General features: G+C 32.7%; 2 protein-coding genes across 7 annotated transcripts in view; one reads left to right on the forward strand and one right to left on the reverse strand.

Annotated features, from left to right (window-relative positions):
* The window catches only part of LOC110993781 (protein madd-4), a 185001-nt gene that overhangs the window by 47854 nt on the left and 112710 nt on the right, over positions 1-24437 (reverse strand). For all 6 annotated transcript variants that reach the window (XM_045628852.1, XM_045628849.1, XM_045628851.1 and 3 more), the window contains exons 3-4: positions 21970-22064; positions 4052-4150 (exon numbers count right to left, since the gene is read on the reverse strand). In XM_045628852.1, the coding sequence (XP_045484808.1) occupies positions 4052-4150; positions 21970-22014 (144 nt within the window). In that variant the 5' untranslated portion in view covers positions 22015-22064. The remainder of the gene's footprint in view (positions 1-4051; positions 4151-21969; positions 22065-24437) is intronic.
* On the forward strand, positions 6748-8485 carry LOC110993783 (cilia- and flagella-associated protein 298). The gene is made up of 4 exons (XM_022260162.2): positions 6748-7012; positions 7147-7317; positions 7553-7796; positions 7998-8485. Exons 1-4 carry the CDS (start codon positions 6806-6808, stop codon positions 8249-8251), a joined length of 876 nt encoding a protein of 291 aa, XP_022115854.2. The 5' UTR covers positions 6748-6805; the 3' UTR covers positions 8252-8485.

Genomic DNA, 24437 nt, shown 5'->3' on the forward strand with positions numbered 1-24437 from the left:
ACTGAAAAGCGCTCGACCTTGCTCAACCTTTTCTGTGGACGCCCCCTGCCATGACCTCAGTCAGTACTTTAGGACTGGGTCCGATATTCGATTCGATAGATATCCGATATATTAAATAAATAAATAAATAAATAATATAAATCTCCTGTCACGATGTTTGTCCGCGATGGACTCCTAAACTACCGAACCGATATCAATCAAATTTGCACACCATGTGCAGTCTGGTTTTATTTAAGAGATAGGATAGCATAGATCTTTAATTATAGTCGCAATTTTATTTTATTGCAAATTATTTGCTTATTATTTGATACATTTCTAACAGATGGTATTAAAAGTACCAACGTTTCACATAAGCTATCTACCTTTCACATCAGTTCTCCTACAGTTCCCTTGAATAGCTTTCTACTATGTAATATAGCAAAAATCTTAGCCACAGCAACGCTTGGCCGTGTCTGCTAGTATTAAATAAAATAATCAAAACTCATTAAAACTCCTGCTATACAAAACCAATAAAAAATCAGGAAAGCTCTGGTGGTACATTTCATTCCTTGTCGTTAGGATGTAATTCAGAATTGCATGTTTCATGCACGAAGGTTCGAAATACGCGGTTGACTGAAAACATAAAGTCGGAAACTATTGTTATATACATTCAAATTTATGCTAAAATTTTCATTTTTTTACGAATAAATTCATTTAATTATATTAATATACAATTACAAACTAAAAATATATCTAATAACTAACCTTAAAATTTAATTATTAAAAAATATTATTAAAAGGAGTCCCTTTAGGCAAGGTTCCGAAGATACTAGCAGCGTTCCCCCTTTGAATAGCTAGACTAATTCTTTGTGCAAGGTAGCTGCCAGCTCTTCGTTCTCCTGTGATGTCGACTAACCTTTTTGATAATTCCCTAAAAAGCTTTAATGCGCTAGGACCCCACGGACCAAGGGTCTCGACACCGAATGGGACAAAATCATATTATAAATGAAAAAAAAAGTAAAAAAAATAAAATTATATATTTTATAAGACATCTATCAATGCAATGCTAATAATATTGCCGTAGATTTATTCATAATATATAAATTATGATTGTACATTTCAAAGATATTTATTAGTAGTATTAAGTTAGAATAACGTAATTTGATGTAACTGATATAAAAAAAAATATAATTGACAAAAAAAAATTGACGATTCACGATCCTTGGTTGGCAAACAGGTTGATTTATAATACGACGTGTTTTCGGAGTCAGAATTCAGTGGTTACCGCCGCCCATTGACACCTGCAACAACTGGAGATTATTATTGACGGCCTTTAAGGCAAGGATTTCTATAGTCCCAATGTCATAACGGTTCCGAAATACCTGGAATGGTGGGTGGTTCCATTAAGTGGTGGTGCGCGGCAAGAAGTGTCAAAATAGCGTTCTACCACGGAGTACTAGACGTCTAAGATCCCATAGACAATGCCTCTAAACAAGAAGTACGTATATGTTGGTTCTTACCAATTATTTTGTTCATACACAAGGAGGGTATACAATCTCGTATCCTAAGCATTTAACTCCGAAAATATAATTTTCTTACAGAGTATTCAGCTGAAAAAAATTACCACAGCCTTTCGGAAAGAGACTTATACACCTGTTATTTTACTTTCACGGAAACAAATTCACCGTACCAGCTATCGAAATTACATTTCGCAATTGTTTATGGCCAAACCAATATTCATTACTCAAAAGGAAAGCGAAAAAAATTGCGACGAAAATTTTCTCGCTAAGTGAAATCGGCACAAAACGCTCAAACGATTTTCAGTTCGTTTCACGAAAAACTTATTTCATATTACTTTGTCCCACATATGCTTTAAGAAAATTCTTGTTACCCGGACTAAAATGTATTTGTATTGTTTCATAGCTGAATGCTATTTTTATAAAAGCGTTCTTAAATAAACTATGCCAGCTTTCGCAGAGCAAGTACCTCGTTAGTTATTTTTCTTTTGCTAGTCTTATAAAAACACGCCTTTCCTTTAGCAATGCATTTATATTAGATACAATACTAATATATGTATAACTAACATACCTATCTCTTACAATTATCAATATGCCTTGCACTAGTCTAGGTAATGCGAGTGACTTCCAATTATAAGTCCGTGAGCTTGAGTCCGGGTACTATAGACTTTAATAAAATTGTTTTTAGTGTTTCCAATTAAGAGTCTCTAGATGAGAAAGATTGCTGAAACTTATTCGGAACGTGGTATTGTCATTTGCCAATTGACATTTGCATGCCTATTTGCATATAGCGGGTTGTGCGGATTTTTATAATTACTCTAATCGTACCACTAATCTAATTGTACCACTATCTTAGCAAATAAACGATTCCATTTCATTTTAGTTTTGCGTATCTGTTAGTGGTTTTTCTTAATGTGTAGAATAATAGAAGTTTTATTTAATTTTATTTCTGTTACATTTAATTTCAAAGTTAATATTTAATTGATCTGGTTTGTCTTAGAACCAAAAAGCGTGAAAGATGTACGAATATACTGAATATTTTCAATTAAATTTTTGCATGTTTATTTGGTTTTAGACCTTAATTATCGTGTAAGAAAATTGGTATAAAGATATACAACGTATTATCGTGAAGCGCAAAGGCGAGGGTAAAAATAGGCCGCGCGCCGCTTAGTTTGAATTTACAATCACTCCGTAGGAAGGGTTGTCTATGGTACAACGTATAAGCGCAAAGGTCGAAATGCACAATAGCCATATATATACAAAGTACCTATTATATAAGTAAATATATCGTTAATTACCCCTGTCAAATGTTGTTTAGATATGAAAAATTACTGTACAGGAAGAAAGGAGTGTGTGTTCTTATAAACACACGAAGTTATACTTCTTTGGCGTATGAAAAAATAATTTTCTCCATCGCGCCAAAAGAAGTATAACTTCAAAACCTACCTAAATCGTTGTATATACCAGCGCTATTGATTTCGCTACAACCGAAATTAAATGCGAATGTTCGAGCGAATGTTAAATGCGCACATAGAAATAAAATCCGTATGTGTCGGATTTTCTTTCTTCTTCTTCTACTTCTTTCACAGTTCAGTGACACTTCGTTTGTTTTATTACAATTTAAACATTAATGGTTCATGTGTTATCTGAATGTTATTACTAATTTATTAAGAATACCGAAGGTTCGGTCATATGTAGACGTCCATATGGCCCTGATACCGTCGTCTTTGGGTACTCTATGCCTTGCAAGTGCAATGTTGGCCTTTTAAGAATGATGCGCTGTTTTGTAAAGTGTCATTAGGTTCAAAGCTCGCTTTATCTTTCAATTTGGACCACAGTCATGCAAGCTCAAGTAACAGTGACATATGCAAATTTCGACACACGCCCGCTACCGAGTTTAATTTATCAACCTCCCACTGTTTTTATTTGTTTAGCTCCAAATAGCACTTAATCAACTTGGTTAAGTTCAACAGAGTGGAAGAAGTGATCAAATGTGAAAACAAGGGACTCTTTACATATTTGAACTTGGTTAAGTATTAATTTTTTAACGTTACTTTCTTATATGTCGATAATATATAATATATCCTATGCGTGACAGACAGAAGAGGCTGAGACAGAAAAAACAGTCAGCCACGTAGTTCTGGAAAGCGAGGTGAGGCTAAACAACGTGCAGATAAATGGACCTATTGAGAGTCTAAGTGCGGAAATTGAGTCCACAAAAAAATAACCAATATGTCGTTTATTCTAATAGAAAACATAGTCACATGCGTCTAGCCTTCCTAAACTTGTCGTGTATCATTTATGAAGAGCTATTTTTTGAACTAATAAATTCAAAAGCCTAAGCTCCTGGATTAGAATTTATAGAGATACAGTTGTCTATTCACATTTCTAATCTCTTTAAGTACTCGGCCACACCAGTCACATACCCAAGTTCATGGATGACCAATTCGTTCGTAAGGTTTTCTTAAATATAGTAACAGTTTTTACAACAACATAGCAAAATGAAAGTAAAAACATACTATTATTGGCTATTTGAATTATTTTACTTAGCCTACCTTGCCATGGTGTGTGGTGTTGTCATGGTGTGTATCTGCCAGTTCTGGATCTTCAGTAGAAATGTCGTGGCCATGTCTATGAGCGCAGTGTCCCTGTATCTGTAACAATCGATATCATAATTATTCGCAATACCGTAACGACGGTGCATATTTATTTATTTTATTTATTAAAACTTCGTTGCATTACATAAAAGAAAAAGAAATTAAACATAATTAAATGAAAAGCAACTGGTGGCCTTATCGCTTTCGAGCGATTTCTTCCAGACAACCACTGTGAAAAGGAAAAAAAAACATGGATTAAATTACATAAGGTAGGCAATTATAGCATATTGTGAGCGGTATCTGTTTTTGGTTCTATGGGCGAGTCTGTTCGATGTTTGAATTAACGCTGGGACTAGTATTCAAAAATTCCTGAAATACTCTCGATGTTATATGCTATGTAGTTCTACTATATCTGTAGAGCTTATGATGCGTTCTCCGGAACTTGCGGTCCAGAAACTCAACTTTGAAGGAGCGCAATCGCTATTAGGGGTTATATATGTTTTCCATAGCCGTACGAGTCAGAAAAGTCTCACTAAAGATAGAGCAGAGTTTCGCACCACAGGATTGAGAACTTAGCTTGGTTCGCTAACGTAACGTGTTTAAGATCTAATGAATAGTTAATGTGTAGAATTTTTTTTCTTATTATTTATTTATTAAAACACTTAACATTAAGGGTTATAGCGCCATTTCTAGTTAATTTTTACTGATATAGTTAAATACTAAGACTGATTTTTGGACTGCGCATCATAATAAAATATTGTATATCAATTTTGTAAAGAACATTCCTAACAGACTCTTCAGCGGGAAGATGCATTTCTGTGTGTATTTTCTATATTTCTCTGCCCACCAACCTGAATCAATTATAGTAGTGCAATACATATACCTACATATATGTCATACGTATTTCTAGGGTTGATAAAATTTAAATAGTATGTCAAATATTGAAATGTTATTTCAAACACAAGTGTATATTTTCTGAGCAATTTATCAGCATCTTATCAGAGAGCCGCGGACAGAGCATTATCCGAGCCAGTGAGCTTCGCGGTACATTAGTGCGGGTACATTAGAGCCGGCTACCTAAATGTCCGGCTGTCGATAACATACTATAATTGGATTAATTTTGTTTGAGATTTTTATTTTTACTTTTTGCTATGTGAAAATGTACGGCGCTGTTGCTTTTCTTGGTAACTTAATACTAGCCTTTTTACTGATAAAGAATTATTTTAGGAAGGTAAAGACTAGTTGTATATTTTCCTCTCTTTTGCACAATCAATTTGATAATTTTCCGCCGCAGACAATATTGACCAGGTTTTGCCTTTTTATAGTTAAAATGTTGTTTGTATTTGAGTCTGATTTTTTGTACCTTTGAAAACGCGGTCTATTAATGAAGGATATGAGCGTGAAGTTAATCAAAGTTATGATTATCTTTATGTTTTCATATTGCCATAAATGTACACATAATTTTCATTTTAAATAGAACAGAAGTAGAAAGCGCGCAGAAAATCTCGAATAATATCTGCGCACGCAAAAATCATGAATTTTTAAAAAAATTATTCTACTTTCATCTCTAATGAATTTTGATTCCTGATTACCATTGCCATAATATTATATTTAGTCTCGCTAGTATATGTAAAATACTAGTATGCATATATTTTTACCAATCGCTGTGTGTAATAATACATACGGCGGCCGCCTCAATCCGCATTGAGAATGTTAAACGAATTACTGATAGCGAGTTATATTTATATCAAAAGGAAAATTCGAATGAATTTGCCCGCATCATATTTCGTGTCTGTTAACGTTCGTTTGGGCTAGGGATGCTGTTGACCAATCACAAACAAACGAAACGCGGCCGTGTTGCGGCTTTTGTTTTTCATTCTCACGCCCCATTCCTTTTTACCTCGTCGTGGGAGAGCAGAATTGGCCTCATAGTTTTAACGTGTCAACTCGTGCATTGTACGTTCGAATAATGGCTGCTCCAATGGTCGGTTCTTTCTTTGTGCGCAATTAACACTCATTCAAAGGAAACCTGTCTTAGACCTAAAAAATTGTAAGTGTGAGCTATTCTCCAAAAAAAAACGATTAGTTGTGTAACGACAGACATCGAGGATTTACGCATGGAATTTCGTATTCTGCATTGACGACCGATGTTCAACTCAGCTGTAGGTATCTGCAGTATATAGTAGCAGTATATCTAAACAACTTATCTAAAAACTCTCCATGGTAAATGCTGTAGAAGATGTAGACACAACATCTACAGAACTCGTCTACAGAACTCATCTATTGGCCGTCTTAAACGTGGTCATGAAACCGATACAGAAATCTGAGCTGCAGGTTATGGCGTCACTGGTTTCTTTTCTGTTCAAAGATACTGGACTTGAACTGTCCTACTTTACAGAATAATTAATAACCTGACTTGAAAATGAACAGCACGTATAATTATATGCCATATATATTGTTATCAAGAAAAAACATTGTAAGACCTGGCGATATTGATCCTATTACCATGGAAACTATTATTAATCGGAACTTTAAGCGAGCTATATCCTACACAAACTCTTTCGCAAATAACTGGCCATATAGATGTGCTAAAAAGATAATTCTATTCACGGTATTCACGCTACTCTGTTGCCATAGCAACCTATGATAGCAACGTTTGTTTTATCATTATTATCGACTACGAAGATCGTAAAAGCTGCACCTTGTTGAAAAATGGTGGTTTTCCTTGTAAAAAGAGGTGACGAAAACCAATTTCTATATGAAACAAATGTTGAAAACCCAGTAGATGACGTAGTAAGGGATATCGTGGCGATATTCAACGGACGATTGAAGATTATGAGAATTTGTAACGAGTTAGAGGAACTGTGGAAGCATGGAACGTTTTTACCTACAGAAATGCAGGGGCTCACTGAAGAACAGGTTAGTTGCAATAAATTCTATAGTATACCGTTTCATAGGGTATTCCATGTTTTGTTAAAATTCTCTTATATGCAAAAAATAGGTTTAATTTTAAACATAAGGAATTTGGACCTATTACATTTATACTTTTATAGATACTAGAATTAAAGCTAGAAGATCCATGGGCAAAACGGTGTGCCCCACAAGGGTATGTGGTGGCAAAAGACGAAATGGGACGTCGCTGTGGCCTTGCTCCACCACCAAATCTTCAGGAAGTGCTCAAAAAGGCTGCTGAGTTTGCTAAAGAAACGATTAGTAAGAAACACGTTAGTATATTTTTTAAGTAGCTATATTTAATTAACTAAATTAACTTTTTTAAACAACTTTGATTTTAATATTTTTAAAATTGTTTTTTAACACTACAAATTAATTCTATATATTTTTCCTTATTTGTTGCATAAGATTATATGTTGAAACATTTTAATCGGAATCCTAAGAACAATTGTTATACATATATGTTTTTCCTATGTCCCTTTCGTAAAAAAACAAAGCAATTTTTAGGTTGACCTTCGGAAGTTTATGACTCAAAAAGATGTAGCTAGGGCCTTGGAAGAACTTCTTGGTGCAACCAAAATCGTCTTTCCTGCTGGTCTTCCACCCCACGACCCTGTTCGAATGGAGCTGGATAATGTTGAGGATCTTTCTGGAACCCAGGCAGCTAACGAGGTGATCGATCCATCTAGGGCCTGCCTTTGGGCTTGCGGGAAAAAATTTATCAATGGAAATAAGCTCAGTGATCATTTGGGTATGAATTGTTTTTTTAATAATGTAAGATGTCATTATCCAAGTAAATCTTGAAGTAGTATATTATATTAACAAATCTTTTAGCATAATACAATAGAAGCTTCCGGCTGATAATAATTTCTTCTTTTAATATTAGATTTGTAAGGATGTTATTGTAATTTATTATTCTCACGCGTTTATAGAGACTATATATAATATGCAGGTAAAAACGACAAATCCAAAGTGACAGTTAAGTTGTGCAGCGCATCGGAAGGAGCACCAGGAAGAGAGCCAGTATTGACCGAAGAAGAGAGAAAACAGTTAATGCTACAAGCATACCGGAAACAGGAGGAATGGAAGAAACTAGAGCAAGATGATGATGACAACTACTTGAACTCTAAGTGGTCTGACGGACAGAATCTGAAGAGGCAGTTTCATGGTTTGAATAACATATCTTGGAGACCCGGTGGAAAATAATATGTAGGAAAGCTTATGTCTACAACTAAAAATAGTTTGTTCCTAATTTAAACACAATTAATCTTATTTACATTTATTGTTAAGACATTTCAAACAATCATAAGATCAGTTTTAATAATATTTTAATAAGAGTTACGTTTTTCTTTCTGATGAAACAGTTCAAGAAACATACTTAATTTTACGTACACCTTGGTTTTAGTTGCCATGTATTTACTTTATAATAAATTATATTTAAGTTTTTAGTAGATATCGCTTGTAGACATGAACATTAAAATATTAATACAAATAGTCGTTTTAATTAAAGAAAAGTTACGGGTAATGTTTACGAATAGATGATCGTGTAGTCTCACAAAACTCAAAATATTTTTAAATATTTAATAAATGTAAATAACCAATTACCCACATTTTGAATAATATATATTTGGAAATCGTCATTAAAATATATACACTAACAAGGATATTGAACGATTAAAAAGATTTGATGAACTTTATTATGTACTGTATTGTTAAAGATTTATATTTGCACAGTCACAGTGTACACAAGTAAATTACCAATTAACACAATTTTAACGTTAATAATATTCATTATATGGACAATTTAGTTTAATCCATATCACTTACAATATAATAAAGGAGATTAATGTATATTTGTAATGTCACGTAAAGTTGTATTAAAATTATAGTAACTAGATAAATCCTAAACCGCTTAATAACCGCACCAAGTTTATAATAAGAAGAGAGCAGTAGGATAATAGGGGATGATATGACAAAGATACAAAAGAGAATGCATTGGTGGGTTTGACCATGTAGACCGGCCTTGTCGAACATACCTGGATCAAATTCTGGAGGTACTAGAGAAGGGTTAAGTTAAAAGTACCCTAAACTAATGATCAAACATGGTGAATGTCTTGAGAAAGCTAGAGAGATATGTCAGGACGTGGGTCTTTCAAAGCAAAGAAGGCGTGATACAATATATATTAGAATTAAGTATAATTTAAATAATGTCTATTATTGAAGTTTTTATTTAAAAATAGTACTTCCTAAATTAGTTAAAAATAAATAAAAATGACATGGCTTTTCTAATTTGGCAGACACAAAAGAAATCGACTATTTAATTAGGTAACACTTTTAATTTATTTTATGTAGGTTATTTTTTATAAAAAGGTTTGCAAGTGATTGCTTCGAAATAGTTATGTGAAATTTTTCGTTTAGTCAAGTGAACCCTTGTTTATGAATTTAATAAGAATTCCAAACCCAAACGAATAAATCGTACGTAACATAATATGTTTTAAAAAAAATGCATGCATTCAAAGAACCTGTTAAAGAAATTGATAAAATTTCGGGAAATGAAAACTGGGCTTTTAAAATATATTCCCAATTAACAGACTTCGAACATGTCAACACATGTTTATAAATATCGTTTAGAAGCAACATTACATAGATATACAGCTTCGCAGTTACGTCAAACCACACCTAATTCACTAAACCGTAAAAACACCTGTACCTTATACAGAAAAATCCCAGCCATTTCCGGATTCTTTCACAGATGTAACATGACGCTTTCATAATTACATCGCTCATTAGCGATGACGGGCCAAATCCATTCATCCGGGTCGCACATACCCGGGTACCCTTACTCGGCCCGTTAACCGGTTGTAGTTGATTACAGGTATTACCGGATTATCCGGTGATGGATGCACTGAGGGTTTATGAGATAATTGGTCTGGTTGGGGTTATAAAAGTGTGTATAATTTCCACCTTGCAATCAGTATGATGAATGGCGCTGGCGCTACAACCTATTTAGATCTGTGCCTCAGATTTCTAAATCTGTTTCATAATCATTTGTTAATCTAATAGGCAAGTAGTATTCCGTGTGTGACGGACGCCCTCGACTTTTGGGTCCAAGGCAAGTCGATTTCCTCACGATGTTGTTCTTCACCGTTCGAGGGAATGTTAAATGCGCACGTAGAAAGAAAGTCCATTGGTGCACAGCCGGGGATCGAACTTACGAACTCCGACATGAGAGTCGCACACTAAAGCCACTATAATTTCAATTATATTGAGAGGCGACCATCTCATACAATAGATTAGCATTTATCAGCCAATGTTATAATTAATTTCGGGCAACTTAATTCTCAATTTTCATATTCATTGCGTCATCCGAGTAATTAATCTTCGAAATCTATTCTCTAATCGGTCATTGTAAAGTGTATTACTGAGCAATATTTATATAAACGCAGCACTGTATGCTGCGTTTAATGCTCACGGATAATAATGTTTTACTACAAGTAACGTGAAAAACGTTTAAATCCCAGAAAATCGTCCTAAATAATATGTCTCACATTCCAATTTAATTAATTCATTTTAGTATACACCAATAATATTTCAGCGTAAAATAGTTTTATCTTGATATAGCTATTGGTAGTTTTGGCATGATCACTCTCGTGCTGTTTTGAAATGAATAAAGGTGATGAAACATTATTTAAGTACTACTACAAGTTTAAAACTTATAGTAGGTACGTTAATGAATAAGACCGTAATCATATTCACACGATTCTTTCAATTATGTCTTTCATTTAATTGAAAAGCTTGGCATGGACTGGTTCATATAATTACTATTTTACGAACAATACGTGCTTGTGAGTGTGCCAACAATATTATAACGTACCAGCAAAGTTGCCTTTATTAGTGTTATTTTTATTTTGTCTGATGGTGTCGCCATCAATAATATACAAAAATAATGCGTAAAACAAACAAACAATAATTTATATGTATTTGCCTTTGGACCTAGGCGTAAATTTAATATAAATGGGCTTTATTATTTGATGCTGAGTTTCCATTAAATTTCCGCAAACATTACCCACAATTTAAAGCTTTGAAGTTTACATGAGAGCTAATTCTATTACCCCGAATTACTTTTATCTAGTTAGTTCAAACACGGCACAATCTCTGTTATTACCTCCACATGTGGTCTGCTGACAATAGATTTTTCCCCAAAGATATTGATATTCCCACACTCTAGTACCAATTCGAGCTATTAAAGTAATGGCTGATGTAATGAAGTAGACTGATGTAGATACCATTAAACGAATTACGTGCATTAGTTGCCTTTGGTGCGAAATTGGAAGACTTTTTTTGAGCGATAAGAGAGAAATTGGTATATATATTAGTCTAAGAAAAAAAATATTTTAAAAGTTTCATATTAAACTCTCTAATAATCCTGTTTTTTTAATGAAATACATTTATTTATGTATTGATGATAATTATTGTATCAACCATCATATGTTTTTATTATAAAAACTAGGCGCTGGTGATAGTAATAATTATTTATGTGTTACAATAAAAAAATCTAATAATACTTTTTCAGGTTATCATTATAACCATTCAACTAATCAATCTATGTTATTTATAAATACATTGACTTGTTTATGCAAGAAAATAAATGTTACGTAATTATTAAAGTATTGCACAATATCTTCACGTTCTTAAAAAAACATTCTTAAGTCAAATAAATCTCAATCCATCAATTTATTTGTCATATTACAAAACCTATAACGGTACGCCTGTTCCATTTAAGTCAAAATGATGATGTGTTTTTTGTTAATAGTACATCAATATTCATCGATGTCAGAGTTTATATGAGCGTCATATCATTATCATTCAACACGCCACCCTGGATTATAAATGATGGATAAACTTTGCTATAAATATCCTATACGTATAGTATTATGGCAAAAAATTCAGAAAGTATGAAATAAATATATAAACAATAACATGAACACGACATCCTGAAAATTGTGTCCATATCGTCGGATTTCAGATTAATAATTCTTGAATTCGGTTAATAATACTTTTAATCCAATACGAGACGCTTGCGCGATATTGGAAAAGGAAAAGCAAAACGTAGCACACTTAAACAGTTTGCTACGATCGCTCTTGCTCGTAGCAGTTTTGAATTCTCGTAGCTTTTGAGCCATCGTGCACCTACTGAGCTTACAAGGATAAACATAATATAACGATGTCCACATGAGTTGTTCGTAGGGAGTATATTCGTGGCATTTACGTTCGATATTTTTTTGATTATATTTATTTTGCATATAGAACAATATTTGGATCAAAGTGTAAAGTTCAATCAAAGATCTTATCCGATATATAACGGTATAAAACGTTATAGTTATAAGTAAATTAGGTACAACACAAAAGCTTTTGAGCTTAAGAAATGGCATATTGGAGAAAATACATGAGATAACATAAAGTATGTGCCTTTATTGTCAACATCAACTTGATACACTCACAATCAACGTAAGATTACGCTTTATTGTTTTGCTTTTGTTTTGTTTTATGTCTTTTCAAATCTTTGTTGTGTCACACAATACGAGTGTATTTTATGTTAATAGCGAAAAGTAATAACTTTATCTCTGAGTACTATTGTTATGAATATTTATGATGCAGCGTTATTGATGACATCCAGTATTTTTCTTGTTATTTTTATTAAATACCGCAAAATGACTTATTGTCCGACGACCGAGCAAGTTAAAATATACCGCCCGTTTTGTTAACATTTGACCGTGTTCGTTCTATTTATGTTTACTCAGCGTAAAGCCCGGAAAATTTACTGCCTTATTTTTATTAGATTTTGCCGCATAATTCCAGTACTGCTTTCAATTTGTAATAACATCAAATCTTAATTTTAAATAACCCTGATTTTTGAATCATTTAAGCATTAACTCAAATAAAGTATGAAGTAAAAATTTTTGCATTATTTCAGTTTTTAAATTACGAATGATTTCGTTATTAATGAAACTGACTTTAAATAAATCGGTTTCTTCCAATAGAACTTCCCTAAATGGCGTGCCTGAAGTTTTTAACTTGTATTATCGATTGCTATGCCATGCTTTTAGATGCAATTTTAGTATAGTTTTATATATATCCGTAGCGCTGAGAGCATAACTTAGGTATCGCGCGTTTCAAAAACTGAATAGGAGTCAGGATCGCTAATGCCATCGCTATTGGGAGTAACGTATCTGCACAACTGAGGATGGAGTATTAATTAAGTATCTAAAATCATTTACACGTCAAATGCAAAGAGCCTGGCCGGCCACGACACAGGGAATCCTGGTGTGGGGGGCTAGTGCTCTTTTTTGTCCAATTTTGTGTAAAAAGGTTATTTCTACCTTTCCGTCTTTCTTTTGACACATTATCGTAATGACACATGGTGTATTTACGTTTCTAACTCAATTAACATTCGTAAAAAGTCACGTTTTAACCTTTGAGCTGGTTTTTAATAATGTTTATAAAGAAGTATTACTTTAATAACACCCGCGATAAAATAACGTAAATAAAACAAAACAATAGCACAAATAATTAAAATTTGTTACCAACCGATCTAATTTCAAAGGATCGTACTCGAAGGACTTTTATTTATTTTTTAAGCCGCAATCATGTGGGTCGTGTAATGCCACACAATAAACATTGAGGCGCAATAAAACACGGACTCTCAATAACTCGTGGAACAATTTCACCAAATCGACACGCTTTTTGGACGCTTTTAACCCTCTAGTGATCTCAGGGTTACCATCGATGAAAATTCCATCTATTTCATATATATTAAAGAGAAAGTTGCTAGCACAAAATCATAATTTTTTTTTATTTAAGTGTGACCTTATATAGTCTTTCTATTTCAAAGATTAATAAGTTTTACAATTAATAAACATTGTCTATAGTTCGCTCAGTTTCTTTAACAGAATTTCTTTTTTTCTAATTTAGAACACAAAAAAGTTTTATCACATAAACACTGATGACGTAACGTTCCAATTTCAGTAAATCGACATTCGGGCGTTAAGGATGGGGTAATGCCACAAGGAGTCGTAAATATATTTCATATTACATGATTTAATGCAGTTTATGGCTCCATATTTGGATAAGTAATGGTTTATAGTCACATTTATGACGGTTTCTGATTTCATGTATGAAAAATACATTTAAGGAAATATTTATTTGTCGAGCAATTGCTGGAATATCTTGTTGGGCTAAACATTCGATATTCAAAGTGTTTAAAAAGTGAACTAGGTTTTTTAAATGTAGAACGCATCCTATTTCCTTGTTTTATTTTATGCTGGTTCGATTTCCAGACCATCAATTTAATTATATGATTACCTCACGATATTGGATTTAGTGTACTGACATGGCCCTCAATAATAGACCATAATTTGAATTAACTCCATTATCAACTAAGTATATAAAAAAAATTGTGAGGTTGAGGGGGCTGTATCTGGATGAACTGAACTTTGAAAACCAATAGATACTGCCTGTGTCAAATAAATATCCTGAAAATTGATGATGATTGTTGTTAAATTATTTCTGCGTATTATAAAGAATAAAATACTTTTCATGGTAGTCTGATTTATAAAGAAAAAACGATCAAACAGTAACGTTTCTTAGGAACGCTACATTAAGCGATATATGATCGAGATGAGAAATATTGTAAATCTTGATAATCGCTACTAAAATGGCCTGGGCATGTAATTCGAAACGTGTACATTAACGTGTTGTATACACAGGGGAAGAGACATACAGCACAAAAAGATGGGCTGATGATTGATAGAAATAGCAAGAAAGGTTTGAAGCCCTATACTCTAGAAGAGTCCATATCCACGGCCGTCTAACACATTCCATTAAACTATAAGTAAATTACTACTACTACTAAAAGTACTAAAACATTTGAGGTGGCTTAATGGTATGAAAAACGGCTTTATAATTATTATATACACAAGTCCGTTGCCGTGTCCAAAAAAAACCAAATATCACAGCACCGAATTATTTGCGGTTTTCACCAATATATGATTCATGACGAAGACTTAAGTATATAAGTTTTACGGCCCACAGTAACCCAAGCCGGGGCGGGCTAATATTTGAAATTGGAATTTATATAAGCTGAGCCCTGGCAATCAATTATAAAACAGCTTTTAAAGCTTAGGAAAGCGGAACAAGTAACAACATTGGTCTTTATATTTTCTTTGAATCAATTAATCCTAGTTTCCAGTAAGCAACTTTATGCGAGCTTCCTAACTTCAAGAAGCGTAACTATCTGAGCTTATTCTGTACTATTTTATGTACCGCATTGTACTTGGAACAAAGGCGTTCAGAGAATACGTAATAGGCGCAGGTGTTTTTACTCCGGAGTTGGTTTTATAGGAATAGTGCTGTTAAAGCCGTTTGAGGGGATTTAATTGGTAATTAGATACTGTATATGCTCTTATTGATATACTAACTATCTGAAAAAAATATGTATAGCCTGCATTTATGTTTACTGTGATTCAAGGTTCATAGTATTCGTAGTTTAAGAATTGACTTTAACCTAATCTAATAGCTTTATACATTTAATTTTTTTATAAAAATTTGTACACATCACAACAATACATATCAATTGTTTTGGAAATACTTCAGTGGGTAGCTAAAATCAGCCACGAAGTATTGTTGGTTAAGTAGCTATGTTAGGTTTTAACAATACATTTAAGTGAATGTGGTAAAACAATGCCCTAAGACGCATCAAATCAAATTTTATTTATTAAACGTTAACAAAATTTGCGAAAGAGCAATACTACGCCATCCGTTCGCAAAACTACCAGGAGGCCTTGTTCTGAGAAGAACGGGCAAGAAACTCAGCAAGTTTTACCCTCCCTCTACATACAATAATTCAAAGGAAAATGTCATAAACCACATCGTCATTTAATTTACATAAGTAAAAAATAAAATAAAAATCTGTTCTGTGAACATATTATAAACTAAAAAAACGAATTTTTATTTGATTGATTTGATTTAAACCCAAAACGCATGTATATAACTCCAACACACGCCTTTATCCCTGGAGTTAACTAATAAATGGTACTTTATGGTATAACACATCCCGCATACCATCATTCAGTTTACGGTAATATGACGAGGTCAAGGAATCCCCGGACATCGCAATATCCTTTACTCGCCGTAAATAACGATCCCCGTAAATATTACATCGCCACGAGGCAATCTACTGCGGACATTACATTAAGTGTTATTGCTTCTCGGTCCTTTATGATTATAGGATATGAGTGTATTTATTTAAATGGCCGTTTTGAAATGAGATGTTAATTTATATACTGATAAGACAGTGTATGATTTTTGAATGCGAAGAAAGAATGACTTTTAACTGTGTTTTATATATTAAAAGCTGAAATAGTATCCACTTTCTTTTCCCATTAATGCTTTGTTACTCAACGACATAAAAATGAGTCTTCGAGTTAAAAAAGCAGTTAATGGATTGAACTTATATATATATATATATATAAATTTGCAGTGAGCAGTAGCTTAAACGTGCGACCTCGAAGTGTGTGAATTTACTTTATTAAACCAACCAGCATTTCTTAAACCCAAATTTCGATATACATGGTATCTGATCATCTTCTTGTCTATAAAATAAAAATGATTGAGGACACGGTTGTAATCTGAGGCCAAGACTCACATAGGGTTGTCGACATAACATAGCTACCTTTATCATTACACATTTAGGACGAGTACGTTATGATATTATTTAAAGCATAAAAGTTCTTTTGTAAGCGTAGTAGATAGCAACTGAAACTAAAAATTTTAAACTAGGATGCAGAGGTCAAGAGGGATTTCAGTAAAAAGCCGGAATTAACATTCACATTTAAATAGACTACCCACAGTGTTAAAGTAGTTTGTCAAAGGAAAAAGAGCGCTGTTCTGATGTAGTAAAAGGGAGATTATAGATTTTTAATTATATGCCTATCAATTTATATTATTATTTTATTTGTTATATATTTATCTAATTCATGTGTCCTACACATGAATTATAAGATTTTTTCAGGTAAAAATATTTTTTCATCTCATATAAGTAGAAAATTAGACGTACTGGTGGTGAGATTATCTACTTTAATTTTGCACTTATTCTTTTATACCTCAGATTTAACCAAACTTTAGTTTTCATGAAAGCATTACATAGCTAAATTATTATTATATTATATAAGTTAATAGGTTTATTAAGTTAGTTTATTTTCAATGAAGTAAGCATTAATGTATAAGATGTAAGATTGAAATTGTACCTGTCATAAAAATACTTTTAAATTATTCTAAACTTATATCACAAAACAAGTATAAAAAGTAGACAATATATATAAGAATCGGTATAACTACTAAGAGCACATTCTGCCAGACAACCATAAGCTCTCATAGCTGAATCATTTAACAAATTAATCTCATAGAGATTTAAAATTTAAAAATTAAAATACCTCTCATACTTTCTTAGTGCTTTACTTTAAACAGAACTATTAAGTTTTAATATAAAATTACTGACTAATATTTGAAGTGCAGCAAGGCTCATTTAACATTCGAAAGCATATCACCTAACATGCGTTTGAATATTATTTTGAAAATGAAATTAGAAAACATCTTCTTTGCATTTATAATTAGTGATTTGATTTACTTTTAAATTATTACTTAAGACAACTAACACAACGTGGTACGGCGATTTATGGATCCATCAACGATTTCTCACGATGTATTACTTTATCGTATAAGCAAGTATCAATAACTCAAAAATTATATTTAACCCGTGTATCAATAGGCACGGCTCGTGTTACAACATTCCGAAAATACATTGCACCCCAAATACGGATTTTAAAACCATATTTTCGTATCAAATTCAGATAGAAATTAATTGCAAGCTCGCACTCACAATAAAACTGTGGCCAATTTTTCCTATTTTCCCTCCTCACTACGTAAACGATGCCGCGCTACCTTTTAATTAACATCCGATATTTCGTTCAGTAAAATACACTTTTTAAGCAAAGTTATTTAGAAATCAGTTGCAAACATGTTTCGATTCACTTTCGCAGGGTTTTTTCTGGTTTTAAACGATGCGGAAACTGTTTTAACGTAAAAAAATGTTCTGTATCTATAATTCTTGTTATTGGTTTCATTTAAATGTAAAATTTCATCGGTTGGTGTTGTGTTTTTTATAATTAAAATATATACATGTTTACGTATACACTACTACCTTTACTTACTACCTTTGTTTTTAGGTCTTAGGTACAAATTATCCGCTTATATATGTATATGTATATAATATAAAAAATCGTTGGACTGAGCATCTTGCGAAATTTGTTTTCCCATAGAGTGTTGTTCCTAAAATTAATTGTGTGGCGTACCTCCATATATATGTGTGATTGGCAAAATTGGCTTTCTCTACTATCAGAGGCAAAGGCCCACTTCGAGTCAGTCTACTCAGTCTACACTAGTGGACTAACTATTGTTTATACAATACACGTATCATGATAGTTTTGCTGTGATACAATCAACAATAAAATCCATACATTCGTCTTTGTACAACGCGTGTGCTATAATGCAGTTTTACAATACTCGTCGATGACGAGCCGTTGATGACGAGTTAAATATTGAAATAATAGATCTTTGTCTTAATACGCGCTTTGTTATCTAATTAGCAATAATTTTATCTAAAGCGCTATTGATATAAAAGAGTGTGAAAAATTTGTTGAGTGAAATGAATGGACCACTCAGATCACGGCCTTAACTAAATAAAGGGGTGGAACAACTACGTTGCAATCAGCCTAGAAGGGTTCTGAATATCCAATACATATATTTTGTTGGACATATTTCATCTTGATATCCTAAATATTAAAGAAAAACGAGGCAGTGTATCAAGACCCGCCTCCTAAAAAGCAAATAATTTCACCGACGTAAATCACTGTACAATAAAGGATTTAGTAAACTTTGATTTATGATTCAATCTTGCCATTTGACAAGCCTTTGTGCTTACTATTCAGTACTTTTAATTTGTTTCGTAAGTTCTTTGATCAGTCCGACAGGTTATTAACGTACAAAGTAAAATTGTGATAGAGTATTCCATTTTTAGTTTACTAAAAGCAGTTTCTGACAACTGTCGGAATATCAGTTATTTATTAAATAGTTATTATTATAAAACTATTGTTTAAATAACACCTGATATTTTGAAATGTATATAAAAACAGTCACAGATACATTATTAAATTAATGTACGATTCCAGTTTGAAAATTATGTCATTTATATAGAAAACAAACGCGCACACTCATACATTTACTCATACATAGGGTAACTTGTTTGCTTAGACTACTTTTCTTAAAAAAATGTTTTAAACATGCACAATGCCTCACGAAATAATTGTGATCTAGTTATCTCAACCCTCTCTGGTGTCTAGGGGCTAGTCCCGTTAAATAAATTTTGTCACAACCATATTTCGGAATAAAGTTTTATTATTATTCATTTTATATGGATGTATTAATTAGTATATTATTTCTTATAAAAACTAGACTTAATTAATGTTTATTAGATCGGTTTTCTACAGAGAAGACATAGAAAAAGGGTCATAATATCGAACAAAGAAATGTACTCGGGTGCGCTTGGGCTAGTCCGCCTGGAGAGGCAAGGAGTTGCACGATAAATAATGTTTTTTTCTTTTAATATACTGATAAAATATGCTTACAAATGGTGTTCAAATTTCGTAGCTCGCAATCAGAGAGCGTCAGTTTATTCGTGAATTTTCATTTATCCATACCTCCTTTGGTCTTTTTTCGCCGCGCAATCAAAAATCTGTTCGCTTTCACAATGCTTTTGTAAGTTCCCAACTTTTATACCTTTTCTGGAGAACGTGTAGCAAGAATGCAGTCTGAATTTCAATTGCTATCATATGGACTTGTTGCAATTTGGTTTGTCCTATGCGTTGATATTACCCAGTTCGTCTTTTCTATTTAAGTCCAGTGAGTATCACGTGACATTATGTTTTATCATTGGTATTGCGAAGACTTTGAGATAACGAATTAGCTTGATGAAAAAAAATTATATGCTATTTTTTGCTCACATATTTGTCGTTTTGAATAATATACTTTTTAAGCTATGTAATGAGAATTTCCCGCCGTAATAATAATAATATTAAGTGATCATCTCTTCATATATATATAAAAATAAACTTAATAAAACAAACTTGTATTTTTTTAAGTATATTGTTAATATTATTATTTTATGAACCTGAATGTCACATGAATGTTGAAAATAATTAAAATCTGTTAATGGAAGTGTAAAAGATAAACTATTAATATTCAAATATTAATGAAAATACCTTGTCTTATAATATCAAAATTGTTCGGACAATTTTCCCGAATTGACTTTGCGATTCAGGGCTTTCTTAATAAGCGTCAGATTTGCCAAAGGTGATTGACAAGGGCCTTGAAGAGGTACTGGCTCTAATCAAAACTTGTCAATTACGTTTCTGAACTGTGTAAGCTGAAAGATGATTTATTATGTTAGTATTTCTTAACAGAGTTGTTAAATTAAAACGAAAATGCCAGGTAAATGGTTATTATACTTCTACAATTAACTATAATTTTTGATTGAACTTGTAGCTTCATTCGTCACATTGCTAGACGCTAAAGTGTGAGGCCATTTAAAGTTTTGTTTGTCGATCGCTTGTATTTTTTTTGACGTGACAACGTCTTTTGATTCAATGGAGCAGGCTGCACGCACGAAAAAACATGCATTTTTAAATGCAACTATTTCATCAGTATTTTCTTATGACGTTGTCACGTTCAACTATCGTCAGTAAACCGATTTTAAAGACAACCGATTTTTTTAATGTAAGAGGAGGCAAACGGGCAGGGCTCACCTGATGTTAATTGATACCGCCGCCTATGGATACATACATTGCCTGAAGGCCAAGTGCGTTGTCGGCCTTTTAAGAATTGGTACGCTCTTTTCTTGAAGGATTCTAAGTCGAATTTAAGTTGGTTAAATGTAAGTTGCTTGTATCGTAAAATGAATAAGTACATGAAATGTATTTCAGTATAGTCTTTACTCATTACATAAGAATATATTCTCCTTCCTGCTATCAAAACCGCATCTTGCAAAAATTAATTTCACACATCTAACTGCTGTTAAACGAAAGTTCTTGTGAACTCAAAACAGTTTATAATAACACTTGGCGGTACAGACTTAAAGACGAAGTTAGGAAAGTTCGTAAGCGTTGCATGTTAATTTTAGTTAAATTGCCAAGAGACGAAACTGAATATACATTTCTTGCTTATTTTAGGATTTTTGTCAGCAGTGTTGGCCTAGAGGTTCGTCGTCATAGTAGGTTTGATCCCCGACTCTGCAACTATGGATTTTCGATCTATCTGCGCATTTAACATTCGCTCGAACCGTAAAGAAAAAATCCTGAGGAGCCTTATACCTAAATATTCAACGGTGTGTGTCAAGCATAGGTTGATCACTTATTTGACACTCGCAATTTGAATAAAAGTCATGAAATAAGGACGGAAATCTGAGGCTCTTGTATTGGTTGTAGCGCCACTGGTTTGTTTGTTTGTGAGCAGTTTTGGCCTAGCGGTATTAGCGTGCGACTTTCAAATCTCTGAAGTCCTAGGTTCGATTCTCGGCTCTATATCAATGGACTTTTGTCTATGTGGGTATTAATTATTCGCTCGTACGGTGAAGGAACGAGAGGAGCGAGAGGAATCCGGCAAAAGTTTTAGGTCTGAGGCCCAGGCTTAAAATCGGCACTGATACTATTCTTCATTGGATAATTACTTTTTTACTTCATTTTCAGCCTTGAAACAGTATACACGCATTTATCTCCAGTGTGATTTATTGACAAAATAAATAGTTATATACTTACAACCGTCGTCAAAACAACCGCAAGGAAGATGAGTCCTCGCGCCATGTTGTCAAATTAAGGCCACAGATGACATATTATTGAATTACGTCATAGTCCTGAAACAAAGCAAAGGGGACGTTATGACAGATTCAACTTAAATATAATTGCGAATTTCAACAGAAAGGGAGGCAAAATGTCTTGTCAAATATATATTATTAAAGACGAAGAGTTTGATTGGTTCAATTCACTATTCTCAGGAAATATTTTTAAAGTATTTATGTTATAAAATTAAATTTTTAATATCCATAAATGCTACATAAACTACATTATGAGCACACCCCATATACACATTCTCACTTAGGTATTACGTATTTATTATCTTTTATCGCTGTTTTCCATTTGTAAATGTTAGAATCTTTTCGTATTTTATGTATTTCATCATTGGCTACGTTTATTGTTTTTATATTGTAAAATTGTTTTTGTTATATATAATTTATTAACAGGTTTAAGAAATAAAAAAAAAATTTCTTTAAGCTAATATCAATCATTTATTTATAGTTTGGGAATATCACTTTACAGGTAAATTTAAAAACTAGCCTTAAAAGAATAAGACGACGAGTAATAGTGACGATTTTTTGCGCTCATTGTTAAAAAAAGTAGCTTTTGTTAATTTAACATATGATTTAAATTTAAACAATGCACTTTTTATTGCAATGGGTAAGTTGCTTACCTACAAGCATTTACGAAATCACTAGGTAGGGTTGCCATGTAGCTTTTCAAACGACGTCTTATATCCTTGAAAATGAATTCTCGTGTTTTCTTTCTTATACAACGCGGTAAATTAGAAGGAGGCTCGTCTGATTTTAAGTAATACCGTATTTAGTAAGTGTGCCCTTATCAAAAATATTTCAGTGAGGCTTCCACATAGTACTGATGCGCGGAAAAGAGCGCTCAGTTGTGACTTCATTGAAAACCCTCCATAGTCAATGCACTTTTCGCGATGGACTTTATCCATTCTGTCATTGCTTTGATTCAAAATATAAAAAATCAAAATCCGTATATCAGATATTCGTACGTGACATAACGTAAAACAATATGAAACGTTTCGATTTGTACAGCAAATAACTCGCTCGAACTGATTTATCGCTAGCTCTAGTTTGCTTTTACGATTTGTAAAACCTGTTACAAATTTGGGGTTAAAATTTATTCTGGTTGTCATATCTGTACTAATGAAAAAACATTCATCTTAGGGCTATAAACTATCTGAGTACGTAAAATGAACATGCCTATATGTTTCACTTGTCATCATATTATACATACACATATAAAAACTAAATTAGTTTTTAAAAACTCTTTACTCTCACTGTCTTATACCACAAAGAATAGATAAGTGCTGAATGCATACTTTTTCATTAATATATTAAATAAACATTACACACTAAGTAAAGACACTCACAGAGGTGCAATTATATATTATTCAGAACACTTATACGAGAACGAATTTAATCCATGCACAGCTAATTTTACAATAAAATTGGTTGATTTTTATAAATTTATTTTATAAGAAAGCTTTGTAAATGTTTGTAATTTATTTTTATTTTCTTTTTAATTAATTTCAAAATATTATTATTACTTTGCAGGTTAAGAAAATTTTAAATGCTGTATTCTTGATTGTAAATAAATATACTCTTACAAAATATAAATTTTATTATTTAGCTCTTCTTCTTCTTCAAGTGCCACTCCATTACTGGAGGTTGGCCGTCAGTTCTCTTATTCTTAATATATAACATTCTAGGAAATAAACGGACTGGCTAGGCTCTCATAGTGGCTACTGTAATGTATTATTATCTACAGTAACATAAGCACCTATTAATTGGACATTGAAATATCCGTAATAAACGCAGTATTATTCATCACTAAGTTATGATGAAAAACTCGTAAAATTCCAATTTATAGATAAATATGTAAATTTTAGAAATACAACAAAATAATAAACATAAAATAAATGTATAATAAAAAATATAGAATTAAAATTTATGTACAGTAATTAAATTAAGAATAAACAATGTATAACTCTAAATACAATACATCAGTTTAGTCATCCTACGTATATAAGCAAAACATGGCTCCTGCGTACATAGATTTCTACACCCTCCCGGGAATGTAGACTAGTAGGGGGAAAAAATAAACCTATGATGCTACAATAGTGGCATGAAATAACATAGGAAATGGCAAATATTCGGTTGATAGCGTGATAGGGTCGCGTGACTTGACGCTATATGTCTCTCCCCTGGCAGTGTCTGCCGCGCTTTGTTCCTGCCTGTTTAACTTTTTATTCGATTCAGAAATCGGAAGCATCGTAAAGTTCACATCGTATTCATAGCTATAATCTAAGACCCAATCCAAGCATTTGTGTGTATGCAAATAATAACAAATGTACAAATAATAAACAGCTATGTCGAATCGAATTAGACTGTATCGCACACTTT

Source organism: Pieris rapae, chromosome 7 (genome assembly GCF_905147795.1).
Source record: "Pieris rapae chromosome 7, ilPieRapa1.1, whole genome shotgun sequence".
In the NCBI taxonomy this organism is placed as follows: Eukaryota; Metazoa; Arthropoda; class Insecta; order Lepidoptera; family Pieridae; genus Pieris; species Pieris rapae.

Excerpts from the sequence above, each read along its gene's own strand:
- LOC110993783 (XM_022260162.2), top strand. The coding sequence starts at position 6,806 with ATGGTGGTTTTCCTTGTAAAAAGAGGTGACGAAAACCAATTTCTATAT. Across the intron at positions 7,318-7,552 it reads AAACGATTAGTAAGAAACAC|GTTGACCTTCGGAAGTTTAT; the intron begins GTTAGTATATTT and ends AGCAATTTTTAG. Across the intron at positions 7,797-7,997 it reads TAAGCTCAGTGATCATTTGG|GTAAAAACGACAAATCCAAA; the intron begins GTATGAATTGTT and ends TATAATATGCAG.